This window comes from Oryzias melastigma, linkage group LG5 (assembly GCF_002922805.2).
Source record: "Oryzias melastigma strain HK-1 linkage group LG5, ASM292280v2, whole genome shotgun sequence".
NCBI lineage: Eukaryota > Metazoa > Chordata > Actinopteri > Beloniformes > Adrianichthyidae > Oryzias > Oryzias melastigma.
In genome coordinates, this window is record NC_050516.1 from 27,149,985 (window position 1) to 27,169,752 (window position 19,768).

The 19,768-nt window shown below is 36.4% G+C and overlaps 1 protein-coding gene across 14 annotated transcripts in view; it reads left to right on the top strand.

Annotated features, from left to right (window-relative positions):
* The window catches only part of atp2b2 (ATPase plasma membrane Ca2+ transporting 2), a 139,101-nt gene that overhangs the window by 76,526 nt on the left and 42,807 nt on the right, over window positions 1–19,768 (top strand). For 11 of the 14 annotated variants that reach the window (XM_024270875.2, XM_024270876.1, XM_036212008.1 and 8 more), the window contains 5 exons: window positions 11,854–12,054; window positions 14,483–14,740; window positions 15,393–15,518; window positions 18,138–18,263; window positions 18,613–18,645. In XM_024270875.2, coding sequence (XP_024126643.1) covers window positions 11,854–12,054; window positions 14,483–14,740; window positions 15,393–15,518; window positions 18,138–18,263; window positions 18,613–18,645 — 744 coding nt within the window. The remainder of the gene's footprint in view (window positions 1–11,853; window positions 12,055–14,482; window positions 14,741–15,392; window positions 15,519–18,137; window positions 18,264–18,612; window positions 18,646–19,768) is intronic. The other 3 variants (XM_024270877.2, XM_024270884.2, XM_024270882.2) reach the window with 1 other exon arrangement.

Below are 19,768 nucleotides of genomic sequence, written 5' to 3' on the forward strand. Positions count from 1 at the left end.
AGCATGAAAATAACATTTTCTTATTTTTTATGTTTAAAATAATTATTAAAGTTTTTCGTTGAGTAAAAAACAATAATTACTACACTTGTTTGATAAATTCTTCAGTTCTGTTCTTCATGTAGATTTGTCTGACAAAAGAGTAATGAACAAGATTTTAAAAAGGCCATTATTAATGTCTAGATTCACAATAAGAGAAGTTACCTTTTCATCTATATATGAAACAAANNNNTGTGCGCAGAATAGATTTGCTGTGCGCAACGGGCGTGGGAGCAGTGCGCAATTGCGCACGTGCGCAGCTTAGAGGGAACATTGCTTACCACATGCACAACAATTGTATTTTCCATCTTCGTTACGTCCTGTGAGGTGGACACACGAGCCTCAAGTTCAGGTTCTTATGGACCGAAACTCAGCGAGAGCCACAAAGTCTTATTTTAAAGTTGGAGAAATACACTTTATTTATGTTTTTGATGTCGTCAAGCCATTCTTTTAGAAAATACACCTTTGAAATCTACAATTAGGTATTTCTATAAATAAAAAATGTAACTTTCAATTTTGTCAATACCATGTACAAGTTCCTTTCAAAATAAAACGCATCCTGTGTTTAATCAGATCCTTGAGCTGCAGCAGATTTGCTGCAATTGAAACGCAAGAAACATGAGATTTTCTATTATAGGACTTCGTGTTTCTTCATCCTTTTTCTTCTTTTGCTTGTAAATAAAAACACATGTTTTTATATGTAGAATCCACTTTTTATCTGTACATTTAAATGTAATTATATAATGTCACTGATGATGAACAACTGTGACAGCAAACATTTTACTCTCATTTTCATCAGTTAGAATTATCTGACGTGTCAAAAATCTAAACACATATTAATTAGTTAAATAAGTTAAGTTTGATGTTTTCTTTGAAGCCAAAGAGACACAGTGGCAGGATTAAAGAGCCGCATGGTAATTCATCCAATTCAAAACCTTAAAAACAAAAAATATATATATTATTGAGAAATGTATGTACTTTGTTTGGTAGTTCTTTCTAGTTATGGACATATTTTTACATTTTATTTTAAAAACATGAATCGACACTGAAACCGCATATAACCGCATTATAATGTTTGCCTAAATTATTGTCACCTGAGGATTATTCAGTGAATAACTCTCTGACCCGTCCTCTTTGGCACTCTGCTGTCATTTTCTGATCCCACCGTTGAGCAGTGCATCTTCTATAGCTGGCGGCTTTGCCGTTTTGCAGAAGCAGCATAAAGTGCTTGTGCATGGTGACACGCAGTGCAATCATACGCACAGCCTACTCTCATGTTGTGACATTGTGTCAGAAAACACACCGCGCCACTTTACAGTCCATTAACTTTTAGATGGGGCTTCTCTTAAGGTAATAAATGACACACTAGTGTGTATTTGCAGGCACTGATGTGTTTGTGTGACCTAGTGAATTTCTAGAATTCTCTGAACACTTTTCTTCACATTTTCTTCCTCTGGTGTATTTTCCTGTTTAGTCCATATCAAGGAAGGTTAAAAGAATTGATCCCCAATGATTATCTATTTTTTATGTTCTTGGATTTACAGATTTTAATGTATTTTTATTTTTCAAAATGCATTGATAGCGGCCTGTTGAAAGAAATACACAGAGTCATTATTAGTGTCTTCGAAGCGCAGATTTCTACGGATTTTTACAGCGAGGCACATCCACTAAATGGTAGGGAAAAGTAAAATTCATTATGAAACATTGTGAAATGAGCCAATTCAAATGTATGTAAATGTTTTGGGTTTAATGTGCAAATTTGACTGAGATTGCCGATTTTCTCCATGCATCTTTAGCATCATCAATATTAATACAACAGTAGGATCCAAACCAATAATAGGAATAACAAACAATAACGCTAGAAAATAATAGCTTTTTCTCTTCCTAAACAGTGAAACATAAACAGGATTTATTACATCATGGAGTCTCTGGCTGTGAATAAACTATTTTAAGAGGACGAGCAAAGAGGTTGCAGCAACTTGACATTTAACCTCCGCCTGAGAAAAGCAGCACAGAGATGAAAGTATGGTGGAGTGTTGCTTTACTATGACACAAATTCACTCTGAATGAGGGGTCACAGGGGTCTGCCAGAGCATATTCCAACAAGAGGGAGGCCACAACCTCTTGCCCAGTAATGGTAGGTGTAGCAAGCGTACACTCAGTCTTAAAGATCATTTAGAACCTGTGTAACATACATGTCTGGGGAGGACATGTGAACCCTTTGCAGAAAGGTTTAAATAAAGAACAATTGCTGGGAGGCAACTGTTCTCTCTAGGTTTGTTCTTATAAGGTACCTCGGTTTATTTTCACAGACTATTACTAGTGAAAACAATTCCTATCAAATGGAAATAGATTAAAATTTGTTGGGTTTTTTTCTTCATCTTGTAAAGAAACTTTACCTTAAAGCATCTTTAATGTATCAATATGAGGTACTTGACACTCTTCTGTCGTCCATTTATTTCTATTTCTGATTTTACTTGTTTGGTTTAACAACCTGGAAAGACGGGTAAACATAGAGAAAAAGAGGATAGGAAAAAATAACATTTTAAAGAGTGTTTTCTATTGACTGTATTTGAGAACTGGATAGAGTGAGTGTGATGTCACACATAGAAAATTACTCCAACTAAATGAAGTCGATTTATTTGCCTTTTTTCACGATATGGACATGTTGGAACCTGACGTCGTCAGTAAGCAGTGATTGAGTCAACATTTCTAGGGCAACTACTCTCACCAATCAGGAGTGAGCTTGTTGGAAGACCACGCCCCTATCTTTCGAAAACAGGCTTGGAGGAATTTGTCGAAGCGTTTTTAATGTTTGATGCACTGAGGCCACTGATTAGCCAATTTATAACTTGAATAACTTGGAAAAATAGGATTAGCAAGAACTTCCAAAAAAAAAGGTAGTAGAGCAAAAAGGATTTTTGTGACAAATATAAAAATTGAGCAATCATTGTTTATTTTTCTATAGAAGTCTGAAATTTTGACTTTTTGGAGCCTCGTTTTCAATGAGAGGCCGGAACGGTACGTTCAGTTCAAGCTGGTATTTTAAGTGTTTCTATTGTTAAATGGATCCATTAAACAGTTCTGACCTGTTCCTCTTGAAGGCCCTCATCTGATGGAGGTCCACAGAAAAATAGAGAGGGACGATTGGGGCGGAGCCGCTGTTCCCACCCGCTGATCTATAGAAAGTGATTACGACATTAGAAAGCACCAAAATAGCGCTAAGCTAGCGATTCTATTTTTCTCTTCACGGTGGGATTCTTCTTAGCTACCTCAAAATTCTTTCAAACTAAATTAAATCCCTGTTGTACATAATGTACAAAAAGTAAACCAAGAAAAAGACGAGGTGCTCCGTTAATGTTCTAAAGATGTCCTGGATCCATTTTAGTTCATTAAATCGAATTGTTCAAAATGAACTAATTTCAACTATGAATTGGATTGGTAATCACACATTAAACTGTTAAAATGAATCCTTATTTGTATTTTCTACATAACATTAGTTACCCTCTGTCTCGGTGTTTCTAGTCTTTTTCATAGACTCATCCAAATGTCCATTCAGGCAGTTTTATCTCGCATGTATGAATACTTTGTACATTAATTTTTCATTGTGAATTTTAAATGGTATTTTGAAGCTAATTGAATAATGTAACTTTATTGTTACAGTAAAAAAGTACTTATGAGATAAAATTGTGTCATTATAGTGAAGGGCATTCCCAAGGACACTGTGGCACATTTCTCCATCAATCGCTCATCTAATAACAGCATGGTAATTATCCATCTTTTAGCCGCTGATGGGTTATTATTCATAGAGTGCAGCCTTCATATTCTCATGTTGTTTTGGTCGCTGCCTCTCTTTTGTGCACCCTGAGTCACATTTCATCTAGGTTTATCTTCCCTCATCGTCCCTTCATTTTTTCAAAGTTGAAAACTGAGATTTCTGTTTAAGACTATTGATCTGTAAAAAAAACCTAAAGATCAATATTCTGTTTTGTGATGAAAATGAGCCTGTATTATATTTTTGCTATTGTAATCTTTTTTTTTTGAGAACTTTTCCTAGTAATTACCCACTTTGAGTGGGAAGAAAACGAGACAAATAAGAGGAACTCAGGGGTGAAATTTTCCAAAAGTCAGTTCACGTTTTTTTTCAGGCTTCTCTTTCATGGCCACGCACAAGGTCTTTTAGAGGTCATCACTGTGCGCAGCCTTTGTGATGCTTTTTCCTGTAAAATCCTTGCCGCTCACACGCGTACACGCACGCTATCGGGCGAAAGTTCATGTATGAAATGTGCTTACTTATATATTCACACATTTTCCATGGTTCAAAGCTGTGGGTATTTCCGTTCAGCGAGTGGGATGCATCGTGTTTCCATGGAGATCTATTTTTAGCCCGTGACAAAAAAGGGCATCTCTTAGAATATGCCATCATACTCCCTCAACCAGGGAAAGGATCCCATTTGCCTCTTGCAAACATGAAAGTTATATTTTCTGAAGCTTTAAAAAAAATAATACGGTGCTGTGGAGCCAGTTTTTGCCAAAGCTTCGGATCATAGAATCCAAATCTGAAAAGATTAGTACAATATGGCGATGAAGGTTTTCCTTGGTACAATGTTCATCAAATTTTTATGCAGATACTGGTGAAAACCAGAGAAATAGAGTTCTGTTTTAAAACTTTCCGGACAAAAATATACATTTCTGATTTTAAGTCAGCATTGCACAATAAATTATCTGGCGATCCTGATCTTAGATATTATTGTTTTTCATTATCATTACTGCATGACTGAAGTAACAGCAGACACAGTATGCAGAGTAAATTCCACCAGCAGCTGTTTTTACATATGATGCACACATCTGCATCTCAATGCTACATTCTTTTTATTTATTTATTTTTTTAATAAAAAAGCTAGACCTGTCAGATGTCTATATATAAAAAATGTTTTATTTTCATTAACCCTAGAACACTTTCGCTATTAAAAAGTTGCACCGTCACTGTTACCGGGTAGTTTTTACCTGATATGCCGAATAAGAAGTATTTCACAAAAAAAAAAACAGATGGAAATATGACAACACACGATAAATTACAGTACTTATTTTTTTATTTTTAACTGTGGTTTATGTAACAAAATGGAAAAAAAACATACGAAGATCCTAAAAACATGTTTATAATTTATTAAAGAATGAGGAATTTGAGAAGAAAAAATTCCTAAAAAAAAAAAAAAAAAAAAGATACTGGAGACTAAAATTACCCGGCGATCATTATCTAGGGTTAAATGGGCAGATACAAAGAAGAATGTGAAAATTCATCATATTTAAAAATAAAAAATATATACATATACATCTATATGATGTCATTTTTTTTTTTTTTTTAGGTAATAGATAGATATTCCACAGTAGATGGTGACCTGTGTTTAAATTTGAGTAAAAAAGTTGATCCCACTTCTCAACACACATAACAATAAATATTTTAAAAAGTCCACATTTTACATATATATATATATATATATTTTGTGAATCCGATTGTAAAGATTTTGTAAACATGGCATGTTCATTGTATTTGCAACTAATTAACTGCTTGCATGTTTGCAACTTCAGGAATTGATTAAGGTAGGTTAAAGCTGTATTTTTTAACTTAACAAACATTTTTTTAAAGCAGCAGGAAGAGAAATTATTTTTTCGAAAATTGTACTTAAAAATTTTAATTTATAGTTTTCATCTTTCATTATTTACTGGTCTTAAAGCCTCAGTGGGCTTTGAGAAGCCTATTTTTTTTTTCCCAATCAGTTGCTTGAGATTATTTACGTGGTGCAGGCAACCACAACCACAAGCATTCTTGGGCGCCTTAAATATTCACACAATGAAAGCCCCGGCAAGGGTTACTATTCGCACATCAATACACTAGTGTTTGGTTGCATGCACTCAAACATGGATGATGCAAGACAAGGTGCTGTGGGCTCAATGTGAGGGTGAGCTGGGTCCTCTCACAAAGCAAATTAAAAGAGAATGGCTAATAGGCCCATTTGAAGACTGATCTAGTTGTTCTTTTCTCTCACAGTTACTGGAGGTTTTTCTCGTCTTCTCATTTTCTGTTGTTTCATTCCCTCATCCTTTTTTAATTGTTTAATTATCAAATAATGTTTAAGGTAAGTGGTCTCTCAACCACTTCGTTTCTTGCAGATTGCATTATTTTGATATTGTTTTTAAGTAGTTAAAGTGTAATATAAAATTAAACATTTAAATGTCACTAATTTCTGAGTAGTACGGTGTGTCCCACTCACACTCCTGATATGATTTTGTTAGAATTAACAAACATTCTGGTAGAAGGTGATGTACCTGTGCTTTCATAAATATTTACACAGGGGTGGAGTCTCATGAATCAATTAAGGTTGTCTGAGCGTTAATAGGATTCAGTTGGACTTTTATACAACTAGGAGGAAACATCTACCAGTTTGAAGGGGGTATTTAAAACAACAGAACTGTAATGCTACATTCATACCGTGCATTTGTCACGCCGTCAAGAACATACTAAACATGCATTCTTGAACGTGTTTTTTTAGAATATTGTGTTCACACTGGACTGCTGCCACCGAATACTAACGCATGTACCCACAGTTGGAAGAAGTTTTGTCTGAAAAGTCAAATCTCGCAAATCTTTTTCGGTTTTTCTTTCACAGCTCTATTCCAAAATAGGAAAGACTAAGGCCCAATCTGAATTCTCCCTTCCCCGACATTTAACCCTCCAAACGGAGAGTTATGGAAAAATACTGTCTCCAATTTTGGACGTCACTTTCGCTTGATGACGTCAACAATAGTCGTTGATCAGCTAGCATTAGCGTGCCTCTTTGCTTCAGAGTGCACCCACATGAAGAAATGTGCATCTCCTGCGCGGTACACAGCGTGACGAGGAACCCCCCCCCCCACGGGAGAGTGATGAGTATTCCTCCGCTTGGAGGGCGAGATATTAAAAAATTTATTTCTGACACCACTTGCGCTTCACAACCCCCTTCAAATGAAGGGGTAGGTGAAGGGAAGAATTCGGATTGGGCCTAATAAATAAAGTGAGCCGGGCACAAACCACAATTGTTAATTTCTTGTCCATAATCCATTTTCAAACGGTTGGCACTTCTCTAAATTACAGGCGAGGCCCTCTATACGACACGACCAAATCTGATTCCCCCATCAGTCAAAATTCAAATGGTTCAGCTTTCACTGAGCGTTTAATGGTTTGTACGTCAAGTCCAAAAATGGACTCCAACATTTTTTTAGTGAGTTGTTAATGACACATTAACACAACAGTTTTGAAGGATATGCTTTTACATAGATTTTTTCTTGGAAGTGATTGCTTTAACACAGATTGCTGGTGTGAACGTAGCTTAGGAGTTTTGTTTGTTTGTTTGATTGATTGGTTTATTTCAAGCATAGGTTGAAAAATACAGGACAAAACACACAATAATTTCAAACTCATTACAGAAACAATGAAATGCATTGATTAGAAAATAGAAAACAAACAAAAATAAAACACACTTATATTACATTTGGTTCATTCACCTTTTGTGATAATTAACTAACTCAGTAAAGTTTGATTGATTGCTTGAAAAGGAATGGGAAGAAGCAAACGAGGGATTTTGTGACGGACAGAGCATGCTCTTGTACGAAAGACGAGTGCGTTAAACATTTAACAAGGAAGCACACTTGATGCTGTTTTATCACCACTGGAGATCCAACAGACTCAGAAAAGGATTTCTTGTAGCCGTGGGAGAGGAAATGGAAGCTGGTTTGTGTGGAGGACTAATTTGCAGTTACGCATCTTCACATCAGAGCTTGTACCTTATTAAAGCCAGGTCAATCCCACAATAATTAATAAAAATTGCTAGAGCAAATGAAATGAAAACAGTGTTCTGCCAGCGTCACACAGGCCCAGCTGAAAAACCCTGACATGGTCACTGCTGGAAACTGATCTGTTTGCAGAGCTGACTGTGCAGGGGACTCGCCAAGTGGGAGCTTGTTCTTTTTAAAAACAATTTGTTTACTGTTCCAAACCCCATAAAGCTGTCAATTCCTCTAGTTCACTCTGCACCCTATTCCTAACCAAAACACAACTTCGTCAGAATTCTTATGCTTGCAAATCATTAATTGTAAAAGGAGAGGGGTATCTCCTGAAACATAGTAGTGATAGTTTGATTTTACACAAACACGAATGCTGGTGTGAAGGTAAATTAGATTGAGATTAGATACCCTGTGAGAGACGGTGTTTTCTCTTTATGAAGTCATCCCATCAGCCTTGCATCCAGAGGTCGGGCATTGCCATGCAGAAGCCGTGTTATCAGGTGCAATCCAGGCCAGCTAGGGAAACCCAGTGACGCATTACGAGTGACATAATGCTGTGTGCTTGTTAGAAAGGGAAAATGGGGGAGCAGCTGTGAGCGCATGGTGTGGTTTCATGTAGCAAAAACAATGAAGTAATCTGGGTAGGAGAAATGCAGCTTTGGTTGAAATGTTTTATTAATACATTTAAAGGAAATTGAGGGTTGCATTTTGTCCTCTGCTAAAAAAAACGCTTTTATTTAGATTTATTAGGGTACAAAGTTGTAATTATTTCACAGCATTCGGCACTTCTTGACATACTAGTAGTTTTAATTACTTATACAAAAATTGTAAGAAAATTAGCATTTAAAGTACATTTATTTATATGAAGTTTATTTATCTAGGTTTTAGTTATGGAAGCCCAAACTGTTCATAATTAATTAAATAAATACAACATTACTTAATCAAGCAACACTCAAATAAAAGTCTTTTCAATAAATAATTGACCATTTTATTATGAAATACATTTCATTAAAATTTAAATGGACCATTTTGTTATGAAATACATTTCATTTTTACTTTAAAACATAATTTTTCTGTTAACATTTCATAATAAAAAATATATATCATAATATTTTTTTTCATGTTGGATATTATTATAATCATGTGGGGTTTTTTTGTAGAAACTTTTATTTCAAAATTACTGTTTTCCAAAGTGTCTTTTTTATTTCACAATGCTGTTTTTCAGAACGACGTATTTATTTCATGATGAGCTTTTTCCAAATAATAACTCTGTCTGTCAATCAAACCAGACAAGGCGGGGACACGTTTGTGATTGGCTACTCCTTTAATCAGACATTAGCAGCAAATTTAATTATGAACAGTTTGGGCTTCCATACTTAGTAGCCTACATACTTTATCAACTAAAATGTTAACGCCAACATTTCTATTACACTATGTTAAAACAAACTTAAAAAATATATTTGAAACTTAAATAATGAAAAGGAATTGTGTAAGCTTAACTGTAAATATGTGTAGGGGAAACTTGAATTGGCAACATATCGCGATATTTCGTTTGGCGATACTTGTATCGATTTAATATGCTGACAAGACGATATGTAATTGATTGTTATTTATTTACTTTTGTTTTCCACCTAAATCCCCGACCGCTAGTTCATGCTTCGCGTTGGAGGGTTCAGGCCTCCGCGTCATACGTTAATTTCTCATAATGCACACTTCGTCGGGTATTATCTCTTACTTAATGCATGTACATTACATGTACTACTTAGTTTTTATTTTGGATGGGTAAAGAGCTGAAACTCTGTGCTTCGTTGCTGCCAGTATCATATAAAAACTCTGATTGTGGTGCTTCATAGCAAGCTCAGATAAGATTATAATAAAAGATGTATTAATATTCAGTCATATGCTTGAAAAAAAGTGAAAAATTGTTCTGGTACAGTCTTAGATATATCGTGATATGTATTGTGAGACACGTATCGGGATACGTATCATATCGCCAGACTCTTGCCAATACACTGCCCTACTGTTGACACACCAAACACTCTAGGACTAAAGCCAAAGGATAGCCTAGTTTAGTGGTGTGCAAACTAAAGGTCCAGAGCCGCTTGTGGCTATTTTACCTCTCCATTATGGCTCTGTATTTTCATTTTAATAAGTAACTTTGAATAATGGTTAAGTTAAAAGAAGTAAGTCAAGCTTCAACTCACTGATGTACAGTTAAAGGACAGTACGTATCATAAGTTGAACTAAAATATTTTGACATTTTTGTGCATCTTGTCTCACAGAAAATCGTTTTTAGATCAGAAAGTAGAATCAGAATTAAGGCGCGGCGGATTATGGTGCTCCTTATGGTTCAAAAAAACGCAAAAAGTCTTTTAATTAGCTCAGATTTGATTTTGGTTAGTTAGATTCACAAATTTATGGCTGAGATGCACCACAAACTGTAAAAACACCCTTATTTTTAAAATCACTGCTGACTTTACTACTATATTGAGATGATCCCAGTACAAGGAGTCTTTTATTTTGAAAGGTCAAGATAACCTCTGTCAAAAGTTATATATTATTGTTATTTTGAAAATGACTAGTTTCTCTTAAAGTTTACATTTTATTTGTTAAAAAAACATGTATTATTTTTTTTTTAATCTATGATAACAGTAGCAATGACATAAATATATTTAAACCTTTTGGATCCTATTGGATTGTAGTCGGTGAGAAATATATTTGTATAGCTCTTTAAGTGTTGAAGGTTTCAGACCCCTGGCCTAGTTTTTTATGGCCATAACTGGTGCCAACAACAACACAAAACTTACTACACAGCATCCCTTTCACAAAATACTGCCAAGTCCTGCAGGGCAGCCAAACAGACCCACCTCCACTCCTTCTAGAAATCCATGTCGTCCACAGAGAGGCCACAGTAACTGCACTGATTGACAGGCCTCACAACAGTCAGAATCAATAACAATCAGAATGAATGAACGGTGAGTTCATTAAAACCCCGACATCACAGAACCGTTAACTCGAGACTGTGTTGAACACGTGAACAACCTCCGCAGCCAACAGACTGTTACTCTGTCCAATACCATTTGTTGGATTGGGCTCTCTTAAAATGGTTAGTTGTAATCTGGGCATTCCTTTTTTATTCAGTAAAAGTTTAAACAATTGAAAAGAAGTGATCAAGATAGGTTGATTTAATTGAAAAGACATTTTATTTAATTCTGAAACTATTTTTTCTGTATCACAGTGTTCTGAATATGGATGGATTGTTTTCAGAATTAAAAATATTGCTTTGATTTCACATAATAATAATAAAAAAATGTATCTGAAAAAGATAAACAAAATGTGGTCCATGAAACATAATGTGAATATTATTTCCAAAAATGATTTTTGAACAGCTAATTCACATAATGTGACCATCGCTCTTTTCTGTGTTCTGCATTTCAGTTTCATTAGATGCATCAAAGCAATTAAAGGGACCGTGTTCTATTGGTACATTTCGCTTTGAGCCACCAGGAAGCTCTCTAAATAAAGAAGCTAAAGATATCTGTGTACACTGCAGTTCACTGTATGAGGAGGTGGATTAAGTCAAAGCATAATTCCCCTCTGAGCAGAATTATGTAAGAGAATGCAGATGTGTGGTCCAGCATGACTCAAAGTGGTAATTAGAGGTGGTATGTGTGGTTTGAAAGTGTGAAAAGACTTGGAAAAATGCTGGAAAAGGAATGAAAGGAGATCAGTGGAGATGAATTGTAACAAAAAAAAAACACGTTCGATTCTGACTTATATTAGCTTTTGTTTTTTATGAACCATTTCCAAGATGCTCTTTTGAATTAAATGCTAAAATGAACGGCATATCTCTAAGGTTCTTAGCTCTTAATGATTTTACATTAAGCAAACGCTTAATTTTGCCTTCCATTCCTTTAGTAAATGCGCCACATCAACTCATGACAATGTCTATGGAATGTCTAGTAAACTGCATCTCTCTGTTTCCTCTTCTCTCAGGTCTTGTAGGTGTCCAAACTGATCTGGACAAGAGAAAAGAAATATTTGGTAAAAACCTCATACCTCCAAAAAAGCCAAAAACCTTCCTCCAGCTGGTATGGGAAGCCCTGCAGGATGTCACCCTTATCATTTTGGAGCTTGCTGCCCTAATCTCCCTGGGCCTTTCCTTCTATCACCCCCCTGGGGAGAGCGGCGGAGAGAGTGAGTGAAAAGCTCATTTTCTGTTTGTTGCACACACTTCCATGAACACACACAACTGTTGGTATCTTCACACCGAAAGGCTGCAACTCTACAACCCCCCCTCTCCTCCTGGGGGCATCACTGACACTCAGTGAGACACATACAGCCACATGTTTGCCCACATGCTTTCTAATTGCCGAGGCAGGTCACACTTTGTGACATGCCTCCAGAGGTCGTGACTCAAGCGCAGGGCTAGTTTGATTGTGTACATGCACATCATGACTGTGTTAAATGTGCCTAAGAAAGGTACCAGGAAAAGTTAATGAAGTGTTGAGTAGAGAAATAACCTTGAGCTCTCAGGGGCCATACATCAGCTTTGTGAGCCATGAAACAGGAAATGAAGACACAGGCCGTATCAAGGTGCTGAGTCAGCAGCATCACTCATTGCTTCAGTAATGGAAGTCATTTTCACCGCCAAAGGGTCCAGTCATCATTTTGGGGCATTTAATAAAGCTGTTAATGTAAGACTTAATCATCTAGCAAAAGGAGGTCATAACCGCAGTCAGACATTTGTTTAGGAATAGTCTTAAGTTTTTGAGGATTAAAAAAAATATATAATTTTATAGGAAAAAAAAATAAGGAAATTGTCTGCTCATCAGGGCTGCACGGTGGCGCAAGTGGTTAGCGCTCTCGCCTCACAGCGAGAAGGCCCCGGTTCAAATCCCGGCTGGGACCTTTCTGTGTGGAGTTTGCATGTTCTCCCCGTGCATGCGTGGGTTTTCACCGGGGACTCCGGCTTCCTCCCACCGTCCAAAAACATGCTTCATAGGTTAATTGGTGACTCTAAATTGCCCCTAGGTGTGGGTGGGTGACTGAATGGGTGTGTGATTGTGGCCCTGAGACAGACTGGCGACCTGTCCAGGGTGTACCCCGCCTTCGCCCATCAGTGGCCGGGATAGGCTCTGGCACCCCGCGACCCCGGAAGGGAACAAGCGGTCAAGAAGATGGATGGATGGATGGGTCTGCTCATCATGCTTTTTCTATCTGATTCTGATAATTTCTTTTAGGGTGCAGTTTTATTTCAAGTTAATGAAATATAAACAAAGAATCTACATCAGGAAGTACCACATTTTCCCAAACAAACGCATTAAAAGGCGTACAGTCAATAAATGGTCTCTTTTTGAAATGATGTAAGACGCACAGAAATAAGGCGGACTAAGCGAGACAAAAGAGTTAGAGTTAAGCCAATACGTCAGTCAGAACTCAAGAACTTATTATTTATACTTTTTACATACTTAATGTTAGCCACATTAAGACTGTTGGCCGCTTTGATGTATTCGCAACACCTGTGACTCCAAATCTCATGTTGTTGTCATGTGGTGATGGACAAAGCCCTTGTGTAGTCTGTATGTTTTTATTTTGTGGATTTTATATCTTGTTTGTGCTCGTTCTAATCCTATGAAGACTTGCATGTGAGTAAAAAAAAGGTAAATAAGTAACTAATTACTTTTTAATTTAGGGAATAAGAAAAGTAATGTAATTACAAGTCATCCATTCACTATGGTAAAGTTATCAATTATTCTTTAAAAATAATTTACCCAACACTGGCTAACCCCCAACCTCGATAGTCACACACAAAACTCAGTCTGACACTGCTTCACATTAGCCGCTTTAGTGTTCACAATAACACCCAAACTTTTTTGGAATTCTTAAAAAAAAAAAAAAAAGCTGGTATTTTGACAGAGTGCAGTTTAATTACTTCAACATCAGTAACAACCAGAAATAATTAATCCATAAAACAGTCCAGATTAGGCTATAAAGTGCACAGTCATGTTTTTAAAATAAAGGCTTTTAAGGGTGCTTTCTACTGCAAACAATATGGAAGATGTTTGCATCTTCCTGCCCTTTTATTCAAATAAATATATTAATTATTTACTAAGACTACAATATCTGGACAAAGGATTTGGAAATTGAATGGAAAATGTAAGATTAATCATTAAAAAATAAAAAGAAAGCCACAAACTAAGAACATTACAAAAGTTTGATTATTTATACAAAAAACCCCACATCTGCTGCATACAATGACCATCTTTAATGAGTGAAAACAAACAGAAAGATTAGTCAGCTTATGGCTTCTGAAATTTTGCTTTAGGTTTAGGTAAAAAGAGGCCATAATGCAATGATTGATTTTTATTCAATCCAGAATCTTTCAAATTCTACATCAATCTTCGTCGGTTCTCGAGGTTTTGACTTTAGTTATACAACGTTTTGTTCTTTATCGGACTATCACTGTGCACTCATTAGAAAGACGAGGAGAGTTTATGGAAATATAGTAATTAGTAATTGTTAATATATAATTTAATATCATAATAAATGGATATTGTGCCTCTGTGATTGCTGTTTTTGATTTGTTGTAACGAGTCTGACATGTGGCGCTTTTGTTTTGTAGTGTGTGGATCAGCTGCAGGAGGAGTGGAGGATGAAGGAGAAGCAGACGCTGGATGGATTGAGGGCGCCGCCATCCTGTTATCCGTTGTGTGTGTGGTCATCGTAACAGCCTTCAATGACTGGTCGAAGGAGAAACAGTTCCGGGGACTGCAGAGCCGCATTGAGCAGGAGCAGAAATTCCAGGTTGTCCGTGGCAGCCAGGTCATACAGTTGCCCGTAGCTGACATATTGGTGGGGGACATTGCACAAATCAAATATGGTAGGTGGTAAGTTGTTCTGGATCTTGATTAAAAGCAAAAAGCTAACTTTTTACATTTACTTGATCAGAAAAAAAACAATTTGATCCCAAATACCAATTCTTCTGTGTAAGTCGTGGTTTAAAAGTTGACATCAGACGTCATTGCCAGAGTGGTTACAGACAAAGTTCTCCATAAAAATGACAGAAAAATAAAGAAAAGCTCCATCTTTAACTTCATTTGCCCATTGAGAGAAATCCACTCCACCTTTTCCTAGTAATCCTTCCATGCTGGAGCTGAAGCTAAAGGTGAAGATAAAGATGAAGAGATTCTACCCTAATCCTGGCCTACGAAGTCGCAGCCCTGCTAGGATTTAAACGGCTTGTGGAATCACTCTTGTTGACTTAAATGACCCCAAACTAAATGAAAGGAGTGTGATGTGCAACTGTTTTATAAATGTACTGGCTGCAGACGAGCAAAAATCTTTGATTTTAACCACTTCATGCAGTTATTTCTTAGGAATTTGTTGTTAAACATGCAAACCATACAACAAATTTAAGCCCCTTGATCCTTTATCCACAATGCAATGTATCAGCATTATAGCCATTCCAATGCATGCTAAAAAAAAAAAATCTATTATTGCAGATAGAAAATAAGAAGTCTGTTTTGCTGCAGGTGATCTTCTTCCTGCTGATGGAGTGTTGATCCAGGGTAATGACCTGAAGATTGATGAGTCATCACTGACCGGAGAGTCTGATCACGTCAAAAAAGCTGCAGACAAGGACCCCATGCTGTTGTCTGGTGTGTTCTAGCTCTTTATCTGTTACAATTTGCAAATATATTTTACTGTGATGTTTTTGTTGTATTTAGTAAAGTTTAGTAAAGTAGGAATAGGAATAAAATACAGGATCTTTAGGCCTCCTGGTACAGATTTGTCTCCATATAGCCAGGTAGGATTATTAACACCAAGAATTGGTTTATATCCTAATACTTTAAGCGAAAGAAACTTAAAAATTAGTATTTTTAAGTACAACAGGGACATCTATCTTTGATTTTATATATATATATATATATATATATATATATATATATATCAAGTATGTATTTGACATGAGTATGTACTTGTTAGACATGAGGTAAGAGTATCCGAAACACAAAGGTAATTCACCATTAGTTTATGGTAAAAGGCAATCATGATTTATTTTATGCAATTATAGGTTTGTTAAAGAATTCAAACATCACCGTTAGCAGAAATTTGGGTTAGTCTGTTTTAATGTCATGAAGTTTTTTTTCCACTGGTTAATTAGCTTTGTGCCATCTTGCTTCCTACTTTAATTAACCTCATATTAGCCCCATCCACGTTCTCTCCTAAAGGTTAATGATTTCCTGTATGTTTAGAGTTTGCATATATGGCACACATTCTCTGACGTCAAAGTTTGTCTAAAATCATTACAAAACCTTAAAATAGAAATTTTTCTTTGTTTTTGTTTGATTTGCAAATGACAACAAATGTGTCACTCTGCCAGATGTTTTAGTTATTAAGATATGTATACATACATTAACCCCATGCTTTTAACTCAGTCATATAGACCAGAAATTTCTAATGTAGTAGGCAGCAAGACACTAAAAAAAAAAAAAAAAAAAAAAAACAGCAAATCACACCACTTCAGGTTTTATTTTTATAAAGCTGCATTCACACCGAATGTGATTTGCATTTCAGGGGCATCTAATTTACGTAATAAGTCAATGTACAGACACGATCTGAGGTCCTGTGGCTTTTTGCATGCCAGGTCTAAAATCTGAACTTTGGTGAAGATGATGCATCGCTTCAGCCAATCAGGGACTCAGCTTTGGGCATTTCACATGTTCAGGGACTCAGTCAGTGGGTGGGGTCCAAATCCAACATGGAGGATGGATCCGACCGCTAGTCTCCTGAACTTTAATATTTTTTATTTTATTTGCATCAAGGCAATAATTAAAAGTTCCTCTTTTTATTCTTATTTTTTCTCTCTCGGACTAACACTGACAGCAAGAGAGACAGAAGTACTGCTGAAAGCGGCTGTCATTTAGACGCAGCCCCTCCACTAGACTATGAACCTCACCGCACGGGGAGGTCTCTGAATAATTTCATGAACCCAGACGTGGAGATTTGAATATCTATTGTTTTGTACGATTGAGCTCTTTAAAATAAAATAATAAAAAATAAATCTGATCCCTCAACACCATCCAAGTCTTCTATCCTTTGAAATTGAGACATACACAGACACCGCTCCATGTAGCGATCAGAATAAAAACATCCAGCAGTCGCTCCTCCAACACACATGGTGTGTCGAGGCTATGAACACATTTTTGGAGAGTCGTCGAGCAGCTAGTTAGCTGCACCTTCAAATAGAGGCGTTTGCAAATTTGACAATTAGATTTGGTGTGAACGCAGCACAAGAAACCTGGACTGAGTGACCCTTCCCCCCTTCTGTTCCAAACAAGAAGTACCCAATGTTTCAAAGAAGCTAGTACCATAAACTTCTTCTGAGAAATAAACTGCTATTACTCATATTTGTCAGAATATTCTTGCTCTACTACAGTTTTTTTTAACATGTTTTTATTCAGATGTTGGAATTGTTTGACAGAATCTCTCAAGCCCTCCAACAATCTCACTCCTGATTGGGGAGAGTGGTTGCCATGGAAATGATGCAGACTGAATATACTTATTTTACTTGAACCAGAAGCAAACCATCGTCTCAATTGGTCCTCCTCATATACAGTCTGTTTTTGATGGAAGTGTCATGACTACAGCATGGCAATCATCCATCCATACATTATTTTAACCCTATATATCCCTTCCGGGGTCAAGGGGTTGTTGGCGCCAGTACTGGATACTGCTGGGTGAAGCAGGACAACCCTGGTCAGGTCGCCAGTCTATCGCAATTCATATTTTACCATTTTTTTAGGGTAAAAATAATTATTTATTTTACGTCACTAATGTTGCTATTAATCAGTAACGGTAATATTTTTAGGGGGTATTCAGCCAAATGCAATGAGATAGTCCGGGTCCTTGGGTAAGACACTACTATGTGGCCACAAGAGGACCTAAGTCTGGGTCTCCCTGTGCCGGTCCCCAGCCTGGATAAAATACAGGATTGTGTCTTGAAGGGCATCCGGCATAAAGACCTCTGCCAAGACTTGTGTGAAGCAGTGAAAACTACTTCACTGTGGCGACCCCTGAAGGGATAAGACGACAGGCGAGAGAGAGCCAAACTCTATTGAGCCTTTTGGTTCTGGCTCTGTTTCCTTTACTTTGATAAACTCCATTAGTTCAGTATGTTTGAGGTTTTTTGACCTGATGCTTTAAGCCACCATGAGTAGGATGAAATTGGTGCTATGAAAATGCATAATTTGATTTATGACTGCTACTTTCACCAGGAACCCATGTAATGGAGGGCTCGGGCCGCATGGTGGTGACTGCTGTCGGTGTCAACTCTCAGACTGGAATCATCTTCACCTTATTGGGAGCTGGTGTGGAAGAAGAGGAGAAGAAAGAGAAGAAAGGTAAAAATAATCAGCCCTTAGGTTGTCATTGTTCTTGCTTTAGTGGACTGACATTGTTTTCATTTGACTTGAATTTTATGTTTCTCATTGTTGTCCAGGAACTGACTGTTGTAATGCTATAGTTCAATGTGCTTAGAGTGTCTGAAGCTCATTGTTTAATGTTGTTGTTTTTAAATGTCTATTTAACTGGAGGGTTTTTGGAATACAAATGAACAACACTTGACTCTAAATAGAGATGTATGATTGAATCTGAGTATTGGTGTCTCAGTTGTGAGCGACAGTACCTAGTTCTGTAGGTTTCTGTACATCATTGTCCTTACTCTCTTACTGTTCCAAATTCGCCTCGAAGGAGGGGCAGTGGAAGATGGACTCCAGAACACAGGTAGAGTATCACTTTTGTCTGAACCCCGGAATTGTGCTTGATCCCCCTGATTATTGTAGTGATTCCCAGCAAATCACTATGACTTTTCCAAAGCCATGCACCCCCTTACCTCTTTAATTTTCTAACTTAAAAAGAGACTTCTTTTTAAGTGCTGAACGATTTTTTTCTTAGTGTACAACCTCTTCTCTTCATAGATTAACACTGCTTTCATCAAACTATTTAAATCACATCCAGCATGTTTTTATCAACAGACTTTAAGTCTCATACATACAGTACCTGTACTGTATATTATGAAATGGACAATGATGTGAAAGTAATGCTATCAAAACATTCCATCAACCAAAAAATACTATTTTTATAATCAATGAAAGTGGCAGGAAGAACGCTTTCTTTTCTTTATTCTTCACTTGGACTGTAACTGTACTGCTTCAGCAATGTCTGTTGCTCTGCATGCCCTATAAGAGCAATGACTTATCAACCAACGTTCCTGATCAAAAATAATAATCCACAAGAATCAATTAGGGTCTTCTCTTGAAACTGGCACAATTGTCTACTCTAAAAATGAGTGACTTTAACACACAACTTCAAGTTCCCTAGTAGTAATCCTTTAAACTCAAGCAGGTTGTTTATTATAACTTATAACAGCAATTACCAATCTCTGACAGATGTGAGCTTAAACATTCACTGAATTGTTGCATATTATGCTTTTTAAAAAAAGCCTTGCAACAAAAAATATATCAAGGATACCCTTTGTTATACTTAAGTTAAACACATACATCTGTTTACTACTACACAAAAACAAAAATTGTCTCTTTCAAATAAATTAAAAAAAGGAAAAGTATAGAATGCAAGTATTTTTTATACTTATATGGGAAAAAGCTGCCAGTGGAACTTGAACAATTTGTCTCAGTAAGATTTCTTAGGATAGGTTGTGATATTCTGCTTTTTTGGTCAAAATGAACTCTTGAAATTAAGTATAAAGACTCATATTTAGAAATATTGGTCCTAAATTAAGTATATGTTTCCTCATATAAGAGTTATATATATATATCTTAATTTAAAGTAAGATTGGATTTTAAGATATATTTGTTTTGTATTTATACTTAAATGTAATCAAACAAGA